A 24,482-nucleotide genomic window follows, 5' to 3' on the forward strand; every position below is an offset into this window, starting at 1 on the left:
ATGATTGTGCTTCTCCTCCTAGGAATGCTGATGGCCCCACTCTGCGGTAAGTACTAGTATTTGACTGTATTTCTGGCTTTGTATATATTTACTATGAACACTGGGGTTTCCCAGATGGTGCTAGTGGTAAAGAATCCACCTGTCGGTGCTCAGGGCTGGTGCCCTGGGATGACCCTGGGGGATGGGATGGGGAGGAAGGTGGGAGGGAGGTTCTGGATGGGAACACATGTGCACCTGTGGCTGATTTATGTCGATGTTTGGCAAAAACCACTACAATATTGTAAAGTAATTAGCCTCCAATTAAAAAAAAAAAAAAGAATCCACCTGTCATGCAAGAGACGCAAAGAGACTTGTGTTCCATCCTTGGGTCGGAAATATCCCCTGGAGAAGGAAATGGCAACTCATTCCGGTATTCTGGTCTGGAAAATCCCATGGGCAGAGGAGCCAGCTGGGCTACAGTCCATGGGGTTAAAAAGAGCAGGATACGACTGAACGTGCGCACAGACACACATGAACCCTGGGCCGTCTTGCCAAATTCCATTTGTTTTACTTATTAGTATTTTTATCCTCTTGCCAGGTGAGTGATGGAAAGCAAACATTAGTGATAAGCTTGAGGGTTAATCCACATTTTGAGCATGGATGTGGGGGATAGGGGTTGAGGTGGGCACCAAGGAGAGCAAAGGGCAAGGGGACCAGTGAGCGAAGGCCTCTCCACCCAACAGTGCATCTCCCCCCCTGCAGACAGCAAAGCCGCTGTCCTTTGCTTTGCTGATTCCCTTGGAGTGTGATGGCCTCTTTGACCCGCAGTCGCTGCCTTGCCCCTTCAAACTAGATTGACTGGTTTGATCTCCTAGCAGCCCAAGGGACTCTCAAGAGTATGTTCAAACCCTAAAGCCATCTAAGTAAGCTCCTTGCTATGAAGAACCTAGACAGTGTATTAAAAAGCAGAGATATCACTTTGCCAACAATGGTCCATATAGTCAAAACTATGGTTTTTCCAGTAGTCAAGTACAGATGTGGGAGTTGGACCATAAAGAAGGTTGAGCACTGAATAATTTCTGCTTTTGAATTGTGGTGCTAGAGAAGACTCTTGAGAGTCCCTTGGACAGCAAGGAGATCAAACCTGTCAAATCTAAAGGAAATCAACCTTGAATATTCATTGGAAGGACTGATGCTGATGCTGAAGCTCCAGTACTTTGACCACCTGATGCGAAGAACTGACTCATTGGAAAAGACCCTGATGCTGGGAAAGATTGAAGGCAGGAGAAGAAGGGGACAACAGAGGAGAAGATGGCTGGATAGCATCATCAACTCAATAGACATAAATCTGAGCAAACTTGGGAGACAGTGAAGGACAGAGGAGCCTGGGGTGCTGCAGTCCATGAGGTCACAAGGAATCGGACACAACTTAGTGACTGAACAGCAACAGAGGTCTTCCACCCTATCATCACCTTCTCCCCAAGCAACATTTATCAAAGCGCAGTTTCTAGACCTGCAACTCTCAAACCAGCTGAGGAGCTTATTAAAAATATCTACTTCTGATATTTACACTGGAGTAAGACTGCAGGATCAGACCTGAGTGAGGGCACAAGGACCATAATTTTTACTGAGCTTGCATCCCAGGTGAGAGTGATGCTGGTAGCCTGTCCTCAATTATAAACTACTTGGCGTTTGGGGTCTTTTCTGTATCTGTTTTTATTTCCACCAATCCTTCATCTCAAGAAACTCCAAACAAACATGCCATGTAAGTTAAAATTGTATGCTTTGTATGAAACAACAGCTTCAAGATAAGTCTCAAAATCTCCATCCCAAACCAGAAGACTACTCCCTTAAGACCAACCAGTATAAAACACTGGGCCACCCTGGTCACTCCAGGCACTAGAAAAACCAGGTGTAGAATTCAACTTCCCTGCATCCTTATTGCTCTCCCTGCTGGCGCCTCCCAGCCCTCCCCAGCATGTGGGGGGGCCTGTGTTTGTACTAACCTTGTTCTTCTCCTCATTTATAGGGGGCCACCCTCTTGACACCCCACACCTTCCACATGAGCTGCCTCTGGGACTCTCAGAAAATATCAGTAAGGATCCTTTGCTCTTTTCTTAGGAGACCTAGCTGGGTAGCAAGCTGTCTAGGATATTGGCAGAGAGACTGATCCCTTCTGAATATACCCTAGAGTCGCTTAGTGCTATGGCATTTGACGGTACAGTGATTTGAGTAAGACTCCAAAGCATCTCCCTCACAGTTAATTCTGGTGTCTGATGCACCATCGGGCTGTCCTTTGAGACAAAGCACTAAAAACTCTTATCGAAAGACACAGGTCAGCTGGAAGGGGCAACCAGGTGAAGGAAGGAAATGGGCGAATCAATCAGGGTTACACAGTAACTGTCTTGAAAGAACAAAAAGGAAAAGGTGATGCATTGCAGGGCTCAGGTTATCAGAAAAGGGGATCTGTAGTTGTTCCTTGGAGAAGGGAAGGTTTTCCTGGTGCTGGATTGTAAAGAGTTCTCAGGTGGGTTCTTATACAGCCATTGTTGAAGAAGAGAGTACATAGTGAACTAGCTGGTGAGGTTTACCCTGAACTAAGGGTTCGTTTCTGACCTTTCAGAGAGATAAGTGGAGTCAACCAAATTATTTATACATGAACCCATGCAGCTAAGCGACCAGTCCTGTCCAGACACATGTTTGTGGCCTCTCTCCAATGGCACAACCCTCATGGGAAGTGCAATGCCCAGGAGGAGGTCTTCATCTGGTAGACGTTTAGACTCACAAGCCACACTTGGCTTTTAGAAGGATCAAAGTCAGGAAGCACAGTGTGCTAGCAGGCCATGCCAGCCACTCTTCTTTAACAGGAAAAGCCCTGGCATCGATCTACACGGCAGGCCAGGAGATCCTAAGTAACAGCTCAGATACAAGGGGCTCACCTGGAGCAGCCCCAGACCTGCTTTAACCTCGAAGCTGCATTCTCCATAGAAGTCAGTATACCTAGTAACCAGCCCTAAGTATAATTTCTAAAATGCCCAGAAGGGACGATGCCCAGTTCAAAAGTCATCACATTGATGGAGACCCAAAATGATGACTTCCTGCCAGGTGTTTGTAGTTCAGCCATAGTTTCTACAAGTCCAGACAGACCTCACCATCCAGGGGTCTTTTTCATCACTGAGTATTGTTGTGAAGGGCCGACTTGGAATTGGAAGTCTTTTCCATCATTGGAAAGACCCTGATGCTGGGAAAGATTGGAGTCAGGAGGCGAGGGGACAACAGAGGATGAGGTGGTTGGATGGCATCACTGACTCAACAGACATGAATTTGAGAAAACTCCAGGAGATGGTGAAGGACAGGGAAGCCTGGCATGCTGCAATCCACAGGGTCACAAAGAGTCAGACACTACTGAGCGAATGAACAATAACAACACAGCTCAATTTTTATCTTATCAGGTTTCCATGGCAACCTGTGTTACTAGAAAGTTATCCCAAGGTCAAATCTATCCTAAGAGAAGGAGTTTTACTCACTCTTCCTGAAGAGGGTGGACAGGGAAAGGAAAGGGGAGAACCCAACTCTAATGTATTATCTCTTCCTTCCACTTAGATATGACTTTCTTCAATGGGATGTTTAAAAATGTGGAAGGTGTGGCCGAAATTTTTGGTGAGTTAAATCTGAACTTGCTTTTATCCCCTGGGTGTTAGGGCATGGATGTGTGTGCAGGAAATCTAAGGAAATTAACAGGATTTGGGGGTCTGCCCTCTGAGCTCCCACGGCCTCCCCTGCAAGCTCCGAACAACACGATCAGATTCTGATGTGAATGGTAGCACCTTTTATCGTAGGGTGAGTCACTGAGGGATGAGCTGGTTTCGTTGTGCTTCATTCATTCTCACTGACCACAGCCTGGTCAGGAGGGGAATGGCATCCCTCTTTTCCTGGCAAAGGAGTTGAGGGAATTGCCCAGCCACACAACCAGAAGGGACAAGGTCTTCTCTGAGTCCAGAGCTTGGTCCTCTTACACCGAAGTAGTTTTATATTTCCTTCTCAACCAGTAACTATACATAAAGTTTGAGAAACATTCCGTGGATCAGTTCTATATCCGTTATGTGACTACCAATTGCACGATGCTGCGGGTGCTGTGATGATTCCCAGCACTGATAACTAAAAGTACCCCAAACAAGATTATTACATGATGGACACAAGCAAGGTGGCTCTGCGTTGCCTATTAGATTAGAATGCTAGGTTTAAAAGTGCACTTAAAATGTGTAAATGACTAAGTGCAGGTCTTGAATGAAAATGCATGTTTCCATAAACACACACACACATACACACACATACACGTAAACCCTAGATGGACTTTTCCCATCAACGTAGAACCTTTAATCATGTTTCTGATTAGACTGTGTGGAAACAAAACATGGGTAGCGAAGTTTGAATGAGGTAGGAAGAAACTAGCAGAGTGGTGAACAGTCAAGGTGGATGTGATCCTCACAACTTTGGATCTCCATAAAAGAAAGCCGAGCACTGAAGAATCGATGCTTTTGAACTGTGGTGTTGGAGAAGATGCTTGAGAGTCCCTTGGACTGCAAGGAGATCCAACCAGTCCATGCTAAAGGAGATCAGTCCTGAATAGTCAGTGGAAGGACTGATGCTGGAGCTGAAACTCCAATACTTTGGCCACCTGATGGGAAGAACTTACTCATTGGAAAAGACCCTGATGCTGGGAAAGATTGAAGACAGGAGGAGAAGGGGATGACAGAGGATGAGATGGTTGGATGGTATCACCGGCTCAATGGACATGAGTTTGAGTAAGCTCCGGGAGTTGGTGATGGACAGGGAAGCCTGGCGTGCTGCCGTCCATGGAGTCGCAAAGAGTCGGACACGACTGAGCGACTGAACTGAACTGAAGCTCTTTTGGATCACCCTGTGCATTTAAATTGGTGCTACGGGATCATCTCAGTAAGTATTTGATGATCCCCCAGGCAGAGAGAGTGAGCACGAGATGTCCATCAGTCATAAAGCTGATGACGTTTGCAAGAGCATTTTGTTTGGGACAAGTCATCATCGCTGGTGGATACCTCAGGTGTATCTCTGACCTTTGGTTTTTTTACCTGTGAAAGGGAGGTGACAGAATAGGGTCTGTCTTTCAGAATGAGCAAGACATTTATGGGATCATTGACCGTGAAAGCTTTTCATAGCATTACTCACTCCATCAATTTTAACTACGGTGCTATTTAAAGCATCTAACTGTTTTTGGCACATAACAGGTAACCCCAGATTATTAGTGTCTATACTCCTTTTTTTTCCCCTTGGGCTGATTTATAGTTCTTTATTGCTACGACTGTATCATTTGGGATCCATTCAGGAAACTAGTAGGGACTTAAATAATAAAGACATTTAATGATCTCACATAAGCCATCTGAAGGCACAAGGACTGATGTAGTAGCTCAAAACAGGCATCTGAGACCCAGCAGGCTCAGTTTATCTTGCCCCACTGCTCCCTTGGACATAATAGTTTTTCAGCTTCAGATATGGGGCCTCATGGTTGCAAAGTGGTTGCTGCAGTTCCAGCCCAGCATATCCTCACCGCATTCAAGGAAGAAGAAAATTGTAGGTCAGAAAGGCCCTCTTCTATGTCTTTATGCTTTATTAGGAAAGGAATATTTCTCCAAAGCTTCTAACTGACTACCCCTGAAGTTTTTTGGGTCATACATGGTTTTCATGGTCAGCCCTAGACCAACCTTATCATAGAAGCTTGAGATTACCATGATGAGCTGAGAATAATTATTAAACATCCCTAGGGGCTTCGGAAGGAGGCTCGCCTTCCTTGAGTACTTTTCAGTTTTGTTGGTAAGGCAGAAGGATGAATGGCTGTTGGGAGGCAACCAACAGGGACCGCAGCTTGTAAACCCGCCTCCCTTTAATTGTCTAGAAGTCCTGAGTATGCAGTGGGTGCTTAGTAGGTGAGGAGGTTCTATCCCCCTCAGAAGGGGGCTCCCTCCTCAACTCTGGCTCCTGGTGCCCCCTGCTCCCCTCCCCCAGATTGCCTGGGCTCCCACTTCACCTGGCTGCAGGCCGTCTTCACCAACTTCCCTGCACTGCTCCAGTTCGTGAATGGTATGAGGTGCGTGGCTGGGCTCTGCCCCCGGGACTTCGAGGACTACGGCTGTGCCTGCAGGTTTGAGATGGAAGGGCTGCCTGTGGACCAGTCTGACAGGTGAGGAAGACCAAAGGTGAGCTCGTGGAGACCCGGCTGAGCCTTGGGCAGAGCTCAGGTGCAGAAGGCTCCCTGGTCCGTGCTTCTGTGTGCAGGTGTATATGGGCGTGTGCAATACAATTTGAAATCTTAGAAGCATTCAGCATTAGCAAGGATACAGCAAATAGCTACTGGTAGCAGGAGGGTCACTTAGGACAATGTGCTGATATGTGTTAGAGTTTGGGGGCTTTCCTGATGGCTCAGTGGTAAAGAATCTGCCTGCAATGCAGGAGACTCAGGAAGCTTGAGTTGGATCCTTGCGTTGAGAAGATGCCCTAGAGCAGGAAATGGCAACTCATTCCAGTATTCTTGCCTGAAAACCCCAAGGACAGAGGAGTCTAGTGGGCTACAGTCCATGGGGTCACAAAGAGTCTGACACAACTGAGCGTCTGAGGCTGCACGCATGTTAGAGTTTTAAGCAGATCACCTATAACCCAGTAATTCCCATTTTCTGTTCCTTAGGGACCTGACCTTGGGCAAATTATTTTACTTCTTTATGTTCCAGTTTATTTGTCTATTAAATGGAGGTAATAAAAACACATACCTCATAGAGTTATTATTTAGGATCACACGACCAAATACAAGCTAATGTGATGGAAATCTGCCTGACTTATTGTTTTCAAGGGTATTAGTGACTGATAACAACAGCAACAAGATTAGTAGTGCTGTATTAGTAGTGATGATAGTAGTAGCAACAATATTAGTAGTAACAGCTGTCATAGTAGCTACAGTAGTGTTAATAGTAATAGCAGCGATAGCAACAGAAGCAGTACTCGTACACCTGCGATGGTGTTGGTGTTAGTAGTGGTAACAACAGTAGTAGAACAGTCGCTGTAGGAGCTGTAGTAATAAGAATAGTAGGAGCAATAGCTGCAGTACTAATAAAACTGCTACTAGGGTTTAGGGGTTGGGTTAGTAATAGTAGGAGTAACAGTAGCAGTAGTAGAGGTAGCAGTAGTAGTTAAAGTAGTAAGAAAAGTGGCAGTAGTGGAAATACCACCACTACTACTAGTAGTCATATTATAGCAGAAATCAGAGCCATGGAAACTGCAGCAGTGTGGACGTGGGAAACTGAACCCATGTCTCACCTTTGCTCTGGGACCATGTCCACACCTCACTGGTATTATGCATGCGTGCTAAGTCACTTCAGTCGTGTCCGACTCTTTGTGACCCTGTGGACGGTAGCCCGCCAGGCTCCTTTGTCCATGGGATTCTCCAGGCAAGAACACTGGAGTGGGTTGCCACGCCCTCCTGTAAGGGATCTTCCCGACCCAGGATTCGAACCTGCGTCTCTTATGTCTCCTGCACTAGCAGGTGGGTTCTTTTCCACTGGTGCCGCCTGGGAAGCCCCACTGGTGCTATACTTGTGCCCAAATCCAGGGTGATGGAGTGTGTGCCTTCATCTACACAGACTCCCAGAAGGTAGAGAAGGATTCCCATTGGTGTAAGCTGTTTCTGGACCAGAGGGCTGTCTTCCATCCCTGGGACCACAAGCCAGCTCACTGACATTCAGAAAGGGAGAAACTGATTCCATTCGGGGCATGGTGCCAGGACCATTTCTGGGAACGTGTTTTCCTTTCAGGTCCTCTCTTGCCACTTCTTTTAGTTATTAAAATACTGAGCAGACCTAGAAGTCAAAAAAATAAAGCAGCAATTCATCACTATGTGAATGATCAAAGCGTTGATGGCCGAAACTGGCAGAACGGTGCGTCACACCCAATTTCAGTGACTTTACACAGTGCAATTGATGGAGGTGGGAATTTCCAGACTTCTGGGAGACAGATTATTTCCACCTTGAACTTGCTCGCCAGAGCCCAGAAATAATTGCTGTAGTTTTATTGAGTGTTTACCGCATGGTAGGGTCTATATTGACATTCTATTGACCTTACCAGATTTTTATGTTAGGTAGTGTCAGAAATGGCAGCTTGCCCAAGGCTATCAGCTGCCTGTGTGTTTTTCCCTCTTTGCGTCGGGCTCCACTGCCCTCCTGCTTGCTCTACAAGAGCCACCTGACTCAGTTGTTTGATGTCAGCCTCTCTCTGTGATCAATCTTGACCTTGGCAAGTTACAGAGCTCCGTGTGTCTCAGTTTTCAAGTATGTAAATGCTGACAGCAATAACATCACCTGCTGCATGGGTAACGCAATTCAAATCCAAACATGATGTGTGTGTGCACACACTGAGGACTGAAACAGGTCACTGCCAGGAACCGTCCGGAGACACTGAATGATGGTGTGCTGCCTGCCCGTGTTCTAACCCACACTCTCATTCCGATCCTTCCTGCCGCAGCTGCTGCTTCCAGCATCGCAGGTGCTACGAGGAGGCCGCTGAGATGGACTGTCTGCAAGACCCTGCCAAGCTTAGCACAGATGTCAACTGCGTCAGCAAGAGTATCTCGTGTGGTGAGCGTCTCCAGGTGTCCCAGGAGACTGGGCTGAGAAACGACAGTTCAGAGACTCCAGGCCTGGGCTCCCAGGGTCCCCCCTCCTCATCGTCACCATTGCCTGCATCTCTGTGGGCACTTACAGCCCCGCCAGACCTGTGGCAACTGCACCTTGCCTGCAGTAGAGGGCCCACTGCGTGCTTTCTGAAATGAAACAACAGTTGCTCAGCAGATTATCTGATTTACAATTCTATGCTTGTACCAACCCTGGAAGCTTGGGGAGGGCAAATAGTTTGCTACTTAGGCATTGTGTGATTTAGGGGAGGGAGTACCCTGACCTTCTGCTTAACAACTCAGATCCTCAGAAGGGGGAGGACAGAACCTGCTTCAGAGATTTGTTACAAAAATTAAGTAATGCTTAAATGTAGAATGGTGTTACATTTAAAATTTTTAAACAGTGTTAAATGTCAAACAATATGGAGACTGGCATCTGTTGAGAACGCAATGATGGTGGAAGTGGAGGCAGACGCCATGATGGATGAATAAGGCTGGGGTGCTTCTTTATAAGAATCAGACACTTGTATGTTCAAGTCTCAGCTCTCCACCTTACCTGCTGTGTGACTCCAGGGATTTTACTTCATGTCTCTGAACAATCCTGGCAGACGAAGTAGAGTAGGCCAAAGCAGAGAGGGAAGAGGACCATGGCAAGATAGACTACTGCATTAGAGCCAGCCTTTTGGAGTGCCTGTTACATGTCGTAGATAGTATACACAGCAACTCTGGTTGTCCTAACAACTCTGGTAGACAGGGCTCGTCATCCCCAGTGTTCAGACAAGGACAGAAAGGCTCAGAGAAATTAAATAATAACTCTCCCAAAGTCACATAGCTGCCGAGTGGCAAAGCCAGAATTTGAACCCAGGTTTGACTGGCCCCTCAGTCCAGGTAATGCCAACTGGCAGGTGTTTGGAGCATCGGGAAGGGTGTAAATCACTAGGTGAGGAGCACAGTGAACCAGGGAACCATGGCTCGTTTGCTCACTCACCCAACACGCACACGCTGAGCGCCCCACCAAGTGCAAGGCAATCACCTACATGTCGGCGGTGCCCTGACCGGGGATTTCCTCTCGCTGTCAGACACTGACAGTGTCAGAAAGGAACCATACGGTGCGTTAGGAAGTGCTAAGATCTGGGGAGGAAAATTCATCCGAGGAGAGGCACAGAGAGACCTGGGGAGGGGGTTTAATAAGAAAGTCGGCTGAACCCTCCCTGTGAGCACGGCAGTTGCGTGAAGATCGAGAGGAGGGGGAAGCGGCCTGTGGCTTCTCAGGAGAAGAGCAGATGGAGGAAGCGGCCCGCGGCGGACCCGGGCTCCAGGGGCCTGGTGCGTCAGGAACGAGGGGGACAGCAGGTCAGAAGTGGGGTGGCAAGGGAGGAGTGAAAGGAGGTGAGGTCTGAGAAGGAACAGGAGGTAGTGGTTTTTACTTTGAGTGAAGACGTTGATGGAGGATTCTGAACACACACAAAAAGGCGTGGTTTGACCTGAGCCCTAAAGACTGTTCTGGCCCCTCAGTGGTGACAAGAGGCTGAGCAACAGGGGAGGAGGTGGGGGCCTAGTACGGCCTCTGCTGGAAGCCAGGCAGGATGGTGGGGGTGGAGAGAAGGTGGGGGTGGAGAGAAGGTGGGGGTGCATTGTTGCTGTTGTTTAGTTGCTTGGTTGCACCTGACTCTTTGCCACCTGTGGACTGTAGCCCGCCAGGCTCCTTTGCCCGTGGGATTCCCCAGGCAAGAATAGTGGAGTGGGGGTTCCCATTCCCTTCTCCAGGGGATCGTTCCAACCCAGGAATCGAACCTGCATCTCCTGCATTGGCACGTGTATTCTTTACCACTGAGCTGCCAGGAAAGCCCAGGGCTGCATGATCAGATTCATACAGGTTGAAAGCAGAGCCGGTAGGATAGCCTGGTGGATGGGGTGTGAGTGTGGGAGAAAAGTGCCTTTGGCTCCCAGGCTGGACCACACAGCGGAAGGGATGGAGCCGTCGTGGATGAGCTGAAGAAAACTGCAAGAGAAGCAGGGTGGTGGGGGGCAAGTCAGGAGTCAGTCTGAGCATTTGCATCACCCCTTGGGATTCCCAGTGAGCTCTTCCCATCTGCTCTGTCCTTGCTCTGTGTACAGAATCCAGGGACACCTGTGAGCACCTGCTGTGTACCTGCGATAAGTCTGCCATAGAGTGCTTGGCTCGGTCCAGTATCAACTCTTCCCTGAACCTTCTGGACACATCCTTCTGTCTGGTTCAGCCTCCAGGTAGGAAGACCCAGGCCTGGTGTCATTGCTAGGGATGGTGATCTGTGGTGGGAGCTGGTCAGAGACCATCATCACTGCGTTTCTTCAGATGCCCCAGTCCAGAGCCTTCTAACATCCCCAAACCCACTTCTCCAATATGCTTTCTTTTCAGAGACAACCAGCAAGGAGGAGCTGCTGACAGTTCTGCCCAGAGGTAAGGCCTCTTTGGAAAGCCACTCTTGCTTGGACCACAGGGACTTGGTTACAGATGGGAATGGATGGATTAGCATTAGGTTGGGGAGCTGGAGTGACCGGTGGCGCTGAAGGCGTGTCCACTTCCCCCAGCTCAGAGACACCATTGAAGTGTGAAGTGAAGTTGTTCAGTTGGGTCTGACTCTTTGCAACTCCATGGACTATAGCCTACCAGGCTCCTCCATCCATGGGATTTTCCAGGCAAGAGTACTGAAGTGGGTTGCCATTTCCTTCTGATAAATTTAGTCCATAGCCAACATCAAATGGCCCTTGCTAGGTAGACAGGTGTGAATTTAATCTGGTTAGGATGAAGACCCCAGGTTCTTCCTCTCTGTCTATATCTGTGAGCAGGACATGGTTCAGCGCTCAGACAGGGCAAAGCCCTTCCGGCCGGGTGACCTCTTGGTGGCTGAGGCCTCCTGGGGACAGACTGGCTGCTTCCCTCGTCTGCCCCCCAGAGCCTGCAGCCCAAGGAGCCACCTGGGCCCAGGTGGGGACTCCCTGAAGAGGAGGTTGTTTTCTTTATGTCACTTTTCAGGACAGGGTGGGCTCTTCATAACTGTCTACTGAACAAAGTAGGGGATGGTTCTAAGTCTAAAACATGTGTCTTATGAAAAAAAGTGAGAGTTAAGTTTATGCACATTATTTCTTGTCTGCCAAATTCCCCACAATCTCTCAGTCCCAACCTCGTGGGTACCAGAGGATGGGAAGTTCAAGGTGCACCTTGGCCGAGCATGCTTCCTTTCCTGGGGCTGCAGTCTCTTTCTCAGAACTAGTCCTGGCGTGTTTGCTAAAAAGGAAGTTGGTGTGACTGTGTGTGCCGTGGATGTGGGTGTGTCCATGCCTATATGTGTGTGGATTTGTGTATGAGCATGTATAGGTGTGTGTGTGTGGACATGTGAGGGGGTTGTGTGTGCATGTGGTGTCTCTATGGACCTTCTGAGTGCAGCACTCTTTTCTCTCTGCCATCCCGTGTGAACAGCAGTCTTCTCGGGTGGGGACCACAGTCCATAGCCACAAGCCTTCAGGGTTTGCAGCCCTTTGGTTGCAACAGCCTGTGGCTGATGGTGTCACTTTCCCCACAAGAACCAGCACTGGCTGGAGCCCCTCCTGAGCGGGGGCCCTGCTGGGCACCTCTAGGTCCTGGACTAGGGTGCAAGAGGCAGGACGAGCAGCCCCTTTGGGAACATCTTTGCCAGCCCCCTCCCTCCTCCCTTGCCCAGCCTGTCCTTGGGGATCCTTGGCGCTTTCATCACCCATTGCTCCCGGGGTCTCTCTTTCTCCAGTGGTTCCTGTGGAGCCCACGGACTCCAGCCTGATGGCCATCTCGGGAGAAGGTGAGCACAGGGGACCGGTGGGGACCCCAAATACCCGTGTTTTGATGGTGCCATCTGCTTGCTTGCTGAGATTGGCTACCTAAAATTCCCCCAACCTGGGCTTGCAGTGGAACCACCTCAGGAACATTCCAGAGTCCCCCTACTTCCTTTTGACCCACAGATCTCTTTTCTACTTGCTCAGCTTTCTCCCACAACTCCTAGTCCCATCTCAGGAGAATTACCAGTTAAAACACAGGACCCACACCCTTGACCATCTGACCTTGAACTTCAGATGAACAATGAATGCTGTGTTCATATAAGTGTGTCCCAGAATTTGTATGAGCCCTACTTCTACTAAAAGATATTGTTCATGGGAAATCCAAATGTAACTGGGCTTCCTGGCTTTTTATTTGCTAAATCTGGCAGCTCATCACTGCGGGGAGATCCCACCGCACACCCACTGCCTACAGTTTGGCATCTTGTTCTCTTTTGCTGCTGCTTCGGCAAGGTTAGAAGGAGAAGCTCATGGGCTCATCCTCCGTGTCCAAGCTCATGTCATCCCCAACCGCTCCCAGATAGCCTGTGCCTTGGAGTCCTGGTCCTGAGAACCAAAGCTCCACCATACACCCTGCCCCCAAGAGGCCGCCACGCCCAGCATGACTGGCAGCGGCCACGTCCCTTTGAAATTGAGGATAATGGAACTTTCTTGGCTGTCCAGTGTTTAAGACTCCAAGGTCCCAATGCACGGGTTCGATCCTTGGTTGAGGAACTAAGGTCTTGCATTACTGCACAGCAGGGCCAAAAGCAAACAAAAAAAGAATAAATTTAAAAAGTGAGCATAAGCTACGGGTTTCCTGGCCCCACCAGACAATCACAGAATAACCCCCAATTCATACATTTTCCACTTTCTTCAACCAGAATCCTTATTCCCCTTGTGATATGACCCTGGGATAGACTCAAAGTAAATAAGGTTCCTCAAGGAGTCTGGAGTCTAAGTAGAGGAAGAGAGTGGATGCACTCACATCTTTGCCCCCCAACACACACTCAACACCTTCACACCCACGACCTCAGCAGTGTCCACAAATGCCCTCTGAGGAGGAAGCCTTAATGTGGGCTCAAAAATCAATCACATGAGTGCCGACAGGACAGTTTGTGAGGGTTTGCAGCTGTTCTCACCATTGTGGGGTGAAATTATGTTTTGGAGTCAGGCAGATTTGGGATGGATTCCTGACTCTCCTATTTTTCAGCTATGTGACTTGGGAAGCATGGTTTAACCTCTCTAAGTTTCATTTTGCACAGGAATCAGTTTTGTTTTGTTTTGTTTTCAGGTTAAGAGCCAGATAGTAAATATTTTAGACTTGGGGGCAAGAAGATCTTTTTCACAACTACTCAACTCTACCATTGCCGCAGGAAAGCAGCCATAGACAGTCTGTAACTGGATGGGTGTGGTTGTGGTGCCAATAAAACTTTATTGACAAAAATGAGCTGAGGGCCAGGTCATAGTTTACCAATCCCTGGAAATGGGTGACTGTTGCTATTCTTTGGGGAGACAGAAGAATTCAATGAGACAGAGCACAGGAAGATTCTGGGCCAGCATCTTGTTCCAAAAATTCTAATGTGGCTACAAAAAAAGCACACACAATGTCAAACCACAAGCAGGATACTGGGAGACTGAAACTATGTAATCTCATTTAATGCTCATACAATTCTATGAAATAATTACTATAATCTCCATATTCAGATGGTATATTGAGATGGAGAGAGAAGCCGTCAAAACCCAGAGTTGGTGGGAGGGTTGAGATTTGAAGCTGCCGCTTCCTCCATCCTTGTTTTTAGACCTACGTTTCCTCTTAAGCTGCCTTCCCAGACAAAGCCATTCCAACCAGGGAAAATAATGGCTGTTTCTCCCAGAGTGGTCACTTGCTGGTCTCTCTGTCTAAACACAAGACGGGCCCTTATCTGGCCTCTTGTCCACTGAGTTGAGAAGTAATGGAGCCATAATACCCAGACAGAGTCCCTGATCAGATTGCCATGGGTCTTCTCTCCTCTGCCTGGCTAAGGTGCTGAGCTGGGTTGGTAATTGAGATTTGATGATTTCTTTTCACAGTGGCATCTGAGACCAGAGATGACCAACTGATCACGCTCTCCAGGACAAGTAAGCAGAAGGGACTTCAGAGGAGGGCACCCAGTAGAAAATGCCATCTCGGTATTTGTGCTGAGTTCTGGTGACTGACTTCCCAGGTGGCTCAGTGGTAAAGAATCCCTGCCAGTGCAGGAGATGTGGGTTTGATCCCTGGGTCAGGAAGATCCCCTAGAGTAGGAACTGGCAACCCACTCCAGTATTCTTGCCTGGAAAATCCCATGGACAAAGGGGAGACTGGTGGGCAATAGTCCATGGGGTCACAAAGAGTAAGACACAACCGAGTGCACGCGCGCACACACACACACACACACACACACACACACTGGTGACCACCATTTGACAGGATCTGGAGTAAATATTATTGTGCCCATTCTGCAGATTATATAGGAAACCAAGACTCTGGGGTATTAAAAACTCTAAGTCATTCTAGCCTTGACTTCTAGACTGGTTTCTAACCCCAGACTTCAGAATGTAAGATTTGTCTTCCTTCTGTTATACAGTTGTGATTTCAAAGAGAACAAAGTCTTATCTAAAAATAGATGGGCCAAGATGTCATCAAGATAATTAACCTATTTACTTTGTTCATGGTGATTAACAACCACGGTTCTATTTTTTAAAAATACTTACTTATCTATCTGTTTGTCCCTTGGGAAGTGACCAGGGGCAAAGCAAGGAGCATGTTGCCTCCTGTGCCCAGGGGATGGGAGCCGCCTCTGGACACTAAGATGGGACAGACTGGAGTTAGTGCTCTCTCCCTGTCTCTCCCTTGGGGACAGAACCAGGTGGAGACCAGGAAGGCGTGGAGGACTCTGGGACCACACCTTCTCCAGGTAGGCATGCTCAGCTTCTCCCACCTTTGCATACGTTGTCGTCCCCTGTATATTTATCTTGTGCTCCCCCAAATGAGAGAAATCACTGAAGCCAATTTACTTTTAAATCCCCTCCTCTACAAAAATTACCCCCTTTACCAAAACATAGACAAAGTGAAATCAAAAGATCCATTAATAGGAAGATACAGAAACCTACGTGCTAAAGAGATGCATTTAGAAAAAAATACGGAAAACTATACTTGGTTGTCTATTTAAATTCACAGAATACAAACAGCTACTTTTAATATTTGAAGATGTTTTCTTCCAGTCTCTACTCAACCCAGAGTAAGCACATCTGTAACATAAATAAAATGAATTTGAGATCACTTGGCAGCTATGGTTTCACAGTCTGAGTTGTATCACTTCATACAATGAGATGATATTCACCTGACATGAAGTATTTTTCTGTAACATGGCTTTTACAGGCTGTGCAACAGTTCCTTATGTGGAATCCTATAACTTATTTAACCAATTATTTCTAACATGTGTTATTATAAATAACAGATATGCACTTTCTTTATGCCTATGCACTTCTGATTAATTTGTCAGGGTAAATACCTAGAAGCTGAATTGCTGTATAAAAGATGTAATCATTTCAGGGCTTTCAATATGTCACCATATTGCCCTGGAGAAAAACTGAATCAATTTACACTCACAGACACATTCCAGGGGCCAATAGTGGGTACTATTTAAAAACAATAGAACGAAAACCCTCTAGTTTTTAATAGAAAAAAATGGTAGCTCATTATTTTCCATTGTTCCCTCTGATTACAATTAAACGTGGTGTTTTTTTTATACCTGAGCTGGGCTGGCCCCTCTCACCCTGGGGCTGCTTGTCCAGGCATGGACTTCAGGATAAACTGAGCTCCACTCCGATTTGTGCAGAAGCGATGGGGCATTTTAAAGGCTGATGAGGGAGGAGGAAGAGGAAACTATTAGGAGCTCCCGCAGAGCCAGAAAAGTGGAAAATTCCAAAGAGAGGGTAGGGGCTGTTTTCTGAGACCTGTTCGGCAAGGTGGGTGTGGATGGAAAGCAATGAATTCTCTTGACTGCCTTGAGCTTTCTCGGACAGGACCGTAAGGCAGAACAGAGCTGGGTCATCCCAGGGACAAGGCTTTCCTTGAGTGTTAGAAACCAGGCTAGGGTTTGTTTGGGCTTCCCTGGTGGCTCAGATGGTAAAGAATCTGCCTGCAATGCAGGAGAGTGGGGTTTGATCCCTGGGTTGGGAAGATTTCCCAGAGAAGGGAATGGCTACCCACTCCAGTATTCTTGTCTGGAGAGTCCCCATGGACAGAGGAGCCTGGTGGGCTATAGTCCATGGGGTCACAAAGAGTCAGACATGACTGAGTGACTAATACTAGAATTTGGTTAAGTCTCTTAGTGTGGGGAGTGCAGAGAGCTTGCAGTGCTCATGGGCTAAGGTCGAGGGAGGGCTCAGAGGGGCCTGACTGAAGTTTGGTCAAGGAGAGTCTTTGTCTGTTTCCAGCTCTCTGGAGTGTGGTAGAAAGTCACCATTTAATGGGTTTCCACTTGTGGGGCTGGAGAACTGAACAGGATGCTAACCTTAGGAGGCTGAGGTTATGATAAGGTTCCTGAAGGGCTGCTTCTAACCCATCAGGACCAGAGCGTTGAGCAAGCAGAGACAGGAGCCCAGATGTGTGAAGAAAACCAATATGGTGCGTCTGGGGAAGGACTGCAAGTTAGAGGTCCAGGCCTTACCCTGAGCTCTGGGGACTGAGCCTGGGTCAGCTGACGAGTGGGGTAGAGCATCCTGATGCTGCTTTGGTCTGGACCAGACTGGGCTGGAGATCTGGCCTGGGGCTGGAGACCTTCCTGCCTGCAGCCAAGGGGGCAGGTGGGACTGACACACGAGAGTGAACGGAGGTCCAGGAGGCAGGACCACATCGCTGGCAGCCTTGCCCGCGGTGGAAGGGACTTCGCACTTAATTCTGAGCACGAAGAGAGGCTAACGCGGTTTTGAAGAGTTCGAAGAAGAGTTTAGCTTGCCTGCGTGATTTTGTACTGAGAACCAGTTTAATGTCTCCATCATTCTTTTTTCTCTTCACTTGTGAGCATCTTGGTGGGCCTTTACTAGGCAGCCGCATGATAGTAAACATAACACCCATATAGGCTTGAGAGGTTGTGACGTTTCTTGCCCCCAAGATGTCATCCACATGTTCTAGCTTGGGTCCCAACAGTTTTAACTTCAACATGGAAAATTTGGAAATTCTCCCATAGCAGCCAAGGATCCCTGAGGCTTTGCCCTGGCTCTCTGCAGACCCAGTCTGAGGACACTCTCTCTCCTGATGCTTTATCTGAATTTGGCCTTGAGCATGTGTCCATCTGCAAATCTCTTCTTGAACCACTTTTTTTAAATTTAATTTTTTATTCATTTTAACACCAAAAAACATTTTGAATTAGGGTCTGGCCAATTAACAATGTTGTAAGTTTCAGGTGAACAGGGATGGGACATACATATACACGTATTCATTCTCCACCCAACCCTTCTCCCATCCAGGCTGTCATAACATTGAGCAGAGTTCCAGGTGCTATATAATAGGTTTTTGTTGGTTATTCATTTTAACTATGTGCACATGACCTTCCCAAAGCCCTTAACTTCCCTCGAAGTTAATCACTTGTTGAATATGGACCATAAAGACGTGTGTTTTCAGGGTCTGCAGAAATTGTTGCCACAGCAAAAGGTGTAACCGTCGTCCCCGCTGGCATTAAATCTTTGGGGTTGGCTGTATCGTCCATCAAAAGCGGTCCCGAGGAGACATCTAGGAAAGGTGAGCAGAAGCAGAGAGGTGTCTGTCCTCTCCCGGTCTTAAGATCTTCTTATGAGTGGGGTGGTTCATCAAGGCCCTTAGGTCACCGTAAGGCACTGGGGACCATCCCACTTGGTGCCACTAGAGGGCGCCATCTCTCCTGCTGCATGAGTGCCTTTAGTCATCAGCTGCTGGAGGCTGAACCGGGAAAGGAGCCGCTGACAGAGGGCTCTTGTGGCTCTTAGTGGCTGAGAAAGAAAGAGCTCGGCATCGTCTGCACCGTGGTTTGCTGGAAAGAATGAAACACTTGGGTTTTGATGGTGCTCCTCCTTGGCTCTTCTTCCTCAGGCGCCTTAGCAAAGGCCCCGCACCTGCAAAGGGCCACAGCTGGTGGGACACACACAGGAGGACTGGGCTCATTCCTGGGCAAGACACTGGCAAGGCGCTGCTCAGGCCTCCCTCTGGGCTTTGTGGTCCTCCCCCCTCTGAACTTGTGATGATGGGGTTTGCAAGGTGGACCTTTGCTTGGCTTAGCCCAAGTTGCAGGGCGAGGAGGAGGGGAGGGGAGAAGGAGGACAGAGAGAGACAGAAACGAGAGTCCTGTTTCTCAGCCTGTGACAGGCTCACTGTCCTGCATCCGGGAAGTGGGGACCACACACGGGTGAGGTCACAGCTTGGAGAGATGCTCTTCTGTCTGACATCCCGGTGCCCTGAGGACTTTGAATCCTATGGCTGTTACTGTGGGCAGGAAGGACAAGGCGAGCCGAGGGACGCCCTGGACAGGTACGTCGGTCATCACTTCAGGCTCATAGTGTTGCATTAGCGCGCTCAGCGGGGCTTGTTGCCATGACAACCCCTTTGTCCTGATGAGCAGGAGAGGCTCCAAGACTGACTTGTTTTAGGTCATTCAGCCATAAAGGGACAGAGCCAGACAGATTCAGATCTTTTGATATGGGAGTCTAGAGTTCCAACACGAGTACTACCCAGCTGCTCTAAAAGGGTTGATCTGCAAAGACACCTCAGAAAACCCCCAATATGCCTATTTAAACAATGAGTAACGTGTAGAATTGGGTTTCCTAGGTGGCTCAGTGGTAAAGAATCCACCTACCAATGCAGGAGATGTGGGTTTGATTCCTGGGTCAGGAAGATCCCTTGGAGGAGGAGATGGCAACCCACTCCAGTATTCTTGCCTCGAAAATTCCATGGACAGAGGAGCCTGGTGGGCTACAGGGTCCATGGGGTCACAGAATGAGACACCACTTAGGGACTAAACAGCAACAACAGCAACATGTAGAATTGGGGTCTTCAGTTGCTTTGCTCTGCAAGAGAACACGTTGAAATGAGCTTCTCGACAACTTTTAAGTTTGTCAAATTTTGTACCTACTGCTCTTGGAAGAACTTCCACTGACCTCATGCATTGATTAACGTATTCATTCATTAATATAGGCATTCAGCCTACATTTGCTGTGCTTTTGCTGTGTCTGGCACTGTGCTAGGCGGTAGAGACATATAAAGGACTAAACTTAAACAAAGCAGATGATAACAGATTGCCTCCGGAGCTGGCAGAGTGAGAGATACGGACAGTTCAACGAAATGCCACCCACTGTAACATATGCGGTCAGGACACAGGGGAAACGATGGGGGACGCAACCTGGAGATGAGCTAGGGAAAGATTCTGAGAGTAGAACTGGTTCAGTTTAAAGACTGATTGCACCTGAAGACTCACCCAGTTCACAGCCAGTTAGAGCTCTGGTGAAATGGTGTACACTGCCCACACGCTCCGATGGTGAAGTTACCTAGGGAGGATTGAAAACTATATCACAAGTTTCCTTGGACTGGGAGGGACACTGAAGGAGATTGTGAGGCTTTATGGGGCTAGATGGGTGAGTCTGAAAAGCAAGATCATGATTCAAGCCCATGTTGCCTGAGATCTTGCTCTTTGTTAGCCACTTCCTTAGATGCAGTTCTTTACACTCAGGATAGTTACTCTGTTCTCTTTAAGGCTGGGGACATAGGGGACACCCTATGGATGTAGGATTAACTGTTCTGTTGTATAAAAGGTGGGCGGGAGTGGTGTGTCACTGCTAGCCCATGTGGTACTTTTGTATCTACTAAAACTGGTACCCTTTCCTCAAGACTCTCTCTGTTAGAAGAGTATTGTAACAAATATGCAAGTCGCCTATCTTTTCAGTCAACAGAGTCATGATAAAAATACAAAAACATTTTTTTACAATTACAAGATGCTTCCGCTGTGATGGACACTGCCTTTGATGTGGCATCCTGGCACAGTCCGCAGCCTGAACAATCGTACATGGTGGCCCTTGTGTGTACCAGTCAGCCCTGTGTGCGCTGGAAAGGAGGCACTGACTACTGTCACTACTTCAGGGAGTGTGGGAGAGCTAAGCCTGGAGGGAGTTCTGAGGGCCGCGGGGGCTCGGGCAGTTAACTATTTTCCTTGCTGTTAGGTGCTGTCTGTCCCATCACTGCTGCCTGGAGCAGGTGAGAAGACTGGGCTGTCTGCTCGAGAGGCTTCCTCAGTCGCCGGTGCTGTGTGTGGACGGTACCCCCCAGTGTAAGTGCTGCGGGCCAGCACAGTGGGGTGTTCTTTCATTCAGCTCAGCATGGGGACCACAGCTCATCTGACAGATGCTTCCACAATCACTTGTTCACCTCTAATGTGACTTATGTACTCTGAGGCACATATTAGTACCCTTATTCCACTGAGGAGGGGACTCAAGTTCAAGAGGCCAAGTCAGCTGACCAAAGTCACTGAGCCTATGAGAGCAGGTGGGGACTAAGGTCACAACCCACACTTATTCAGGGCTTCCCACATGCTCTTCTGAGTTCTGGAGTTCATCCTCACTCCAGTCCTATGAGGTAGCCCCACGAGCCTGCCCATTTTACAGATGAGGAAACTGAGGTCCAGGACCACACAGGTAGGAAGAGGTGATAGAACTGGGGTTGGGACTGTGAAACCATAATTCCTCAGACCCAGAACCGAGTCTTCACTGTGCGAGTGGGTCTCTCTTCCTAAAAACAGAACACTTTCCCCATGGGGTCTCCTGAAGAACCCCACAGAAAAGGGGAAGTGACTCCGGCTGCAGGGAGGGGTGGACCTGCATCTCCACTCCTCCCAGTGGTGGAAGCCGGAGGTGCCTTCGTGGCCATTCAGGGTCTGGGGGGTGGCGGTGGAGCCATTCGGAAAGAGCCTGACTGCCAGGAGCCTCATTGTGCCGGGCTTGCTGCAGGACTGACTTCGTCTACATCTGACTGCTACACCAGTGGGTGCAGTCCCTTAGGCTTCACAGCTTAAAAGGAAACGGTCCCGTAGCATTTCTGGAGAGCCGTGTGGGGGGCCGTGTCACCCTCACTTTTTATCTGGGGAAGCCCCGGGCTGAGTGCCCCTCCCTCCCTGGGCACCCAGCCTTGGAGGGCCACGTGCGCCTCTTACCTCCCGGGAGCTCTGGGCTTTACATGTCACACATTCAGTCATTCATTCCTTCACTCACCTACCTGTGTGCTTCTCCAAAAAGCCGTCACCAGGAATGAGAAACGCCGCGAACAGACAGGGTCCCTGCCTTGAATCACTCACAGGCGGGAAGAGAGATAAGCATAGGACTCTGTAGTCTTACTGGAGCGCGGGGATAGGGGCTTTGAACCCGCGGAGTGCGGCAGCCAGGATGGGAGAAGTTGGCAGAAGTAAGAAGGGGCAGTGAGGTGAGGTTTTCCAGAGGTTAACAGGTCCCCTGATGCCCATGCTGGGTGTGTGTTTTTAAAAAGGAAGCGGGGAGGGGAGGGGAGAGACAAGTTGTGGCATTCGGGGAACTCCCGAGTCTGGGAATGACACGAGGTTCCGTCTTTCGGGAACAGAAAGTGGAGGCGGTGGGACTGTGATGGCGCAACGTGAGGCGGATCAGCCACGCAAGGCTGAAAGCCTAACGCTTCCTCCTGTAGGCGGTGAGGGGCAGGGGCGGGGTTAGAGCCGTGAGTGACGGGATGAGACGATCACTGTTCTCGCGGGTGCCGTCATGCCTCGGGTCCCACCCGCTCAGCTTAAGGTGCCTGCAGCCCTCTGGTCTCAGTGAACCCGGGAACGCTGTGGTGTCACTTCAACTTCTCGGGGGCTTCAGAGAACCAGTTCCAACCCTCTGTGAGCTGTGAGCGCGGCTTCCTGGCGCGGACGCAAGGGCCGGGGTCTAAGAGCCGAACCCCTTGCAGCCGCTCCGGGCGGTCCTCCGCGAGGGGCAGGGGCCGAAGCTGGAGCTGCTCTGGGGAACCGGCCGCCGCCTCTTTCCGCTCTTCGTCTGATTCTCCTCTTTCTGCTCCCTGCTGTGGAGATGCCACAGGGGTGTCTGGGCTGACCGGAAGGCCTGTGTCGGAGATTTGGAGGGTCGGTGTGATGAAAAAAGTCTGGTTGATGAGTGCTTCATGGTAGTATCAGACCAAAAATAAAATTAAATAGACCCAGTACAGACCCAACAGACCCAGGCAGTCTTTGGGCATCCTTGGTGGCTCAGACGGTAAAGAATCCACCTGCAGTGCAGGAGATCTGGGTTCCATCCCTGGGTTGGGAAGATCCCCTGGAGAAGTGAATGGCAACCCACTCCAGTATTCTTGCCTGGAGAATCCCGTGGACAGAGGAGCCTGGTGGGCTACAGTCCCTGGGGTCGCAAAGAGTCGGATAAGACCAAGCGACTAACACCAATACGTCTCTGAAAACCACAGACAAGGATACCATTTGTAGAATGCTTGTCTATGTCTGAGCAACGTCAAACACATTCATTCTTTTGGATCACGCAGATGCTCTGCGCTCCACCCCTACTTGCAGGCAACTGAAACAGTCAAGAAATAAAGTGGGGTCACCAGACTGAGCAAATAAAAATACAAATTGTAAAATATATACATATTTTATATATATATATATATATATATATATATATATATTTCTGCTGTGATAGAAGCACAGGGTGGGATTTGATGGGAGCCCACAGGAAAGACACCCCCTTTAAGCTGGGCGAGGAGTGGAGGGCTTGCCAAGTGGTTTTGTGATGGACAAGTATGAGTCAACCAGGAGGACGAAGTTAAGAGTATTCCCAGTAGAGGAAGCAGCGCATGCAGGATCAAGACGTTCAAGACGGAGGGAGAAGGCCGGGCTGGAGGGGGCCAGTATCCCGCGGCGGCTCAGGCTGCTCCTCTGTCCTTGCCCCTCAGGTGTGGGGTGGAACCTGTGTGCGAAGCTGCTCTGCGCCTGTGACCAGTCAGCGGCCGAGTGCATGGCCTCTGCCTTCTACAACCAAAGCCTCCAGTTGGCAGGCAGTCACGAGTGCCTGGGCGACCGGCCGAATTGTGAGGACAGCGGGCCTGCGGCTTCCGCCCCGGCCTCCAGCTCCGAGGAGGACAGCGAGGAGTCCTTACCCTTCACGGAGGGCCTGAGAAGAACCAGAAGGTTCCTGGGGAAGCCGCTGGGTCTCATGGGGACCAGGCCACCGTACGGCCCGAGATAGACGCCCAGAGGATGTGAGCAGCACACCCTGTGGGTCAGCCCCTCCTGCTCCTGTGGCCTCTCTGGGCCCGTCTCATCCTCCGTGTCCTCAGCGGAGGCTCACAGTGCAAGGAGACCCTTGCACACCCACTGTGACCTGTTTGTCAGTTCACAGGCGAGTGTGCCTTTGGAGAAGGCAGACAAGGGGTGGTTCGGGGCTTCCTGGAGTGCACTGGGGACGCTCAATAAATATTCCAACCAACGCTTCTGTTTTAATCTTTTTGGTTGTGCCGTGTGTCATGCACGGTCTTAGTTTCCAGATCCGGGATTGAACCTGCAGCCCCTGCAATGGAAGTGCATATTCTTGACCACTGGACTGCCAGGGAAGTTCCCTGTTTTTTGTTTTGAAGCAATGTTGTGGATACTGACAAATGAATAGATTGCAAGAGTGAGATGAGAGAGGAATGGAGGGTGAAAGAGTATCTCCACTCCCTAATCACTGAAAGCTACCTTTCCTATTTAAAAAAAAAAAAATATATATATATATATATATACACGAAGGAGTGTATTTAATCAATCTTATGAGATGACATGGGTCACCAGTAGCCCACCAAAGATGTATGCCAAGGGCTGACATGACAGCCTTTCTGGTATGTTGAGTGGCCACAGCTGCCACCAAGAAGAAACACTGATAACCCTGTCTTGGGTCTGGCAATATTGATTTAAAAAAAACAGGGGATGATCCCAGTGGCTGTAAG

General features: G+C 49.1%; 1 protein-coding gene across 1 annotated transcript; it reads left to right on the forward strand.

Annotated features, from left to right (window-relative positions):
- On the forward strand, positions 1-23,746 carry OC90 (otoconin 90). Its single transcript, XM_052651999.1, has 14 exons — positions 1-46; positions 2,009-2,074; positions 3,583-3,639; positions 6,019-6,193; positions 8,521-8,633; positions 10,787-10,915; positions 11,067-11,108; positions 12,433-12,483; positions 14,570-14,617; positions 15,382-15,435; positions 18,147-18,263; positions 18,854-19,025; positions 20,708-20,814; positions 23,454-23,746. The coding sequence occupies exons 1-14, from the start codon at positions 1-3 to the stop codon at positions 23,744-23,746; spliced, it is 1,470 nt and encodes a 489-aa protein (XP_052507959.1).
- Positions 23,747-24,482: the final 736 nt, after the last annotated feature.

This window comes from Budorcas taxicolor, chromosome 14 (genome assembly GCF_023091745.1).
Source record: "Budorcas taxicolor isolate Tak-1 chromosome 14, Takin1.1, whole genome shotgun sequence".
In the NCBI taxonomy this organism is placed as follows: Eukaryota; Metazoa; Chordata; class Mammalia; order Artiodactyla; family Bovidae; genus Budorcas; species Budorcas taxicolor.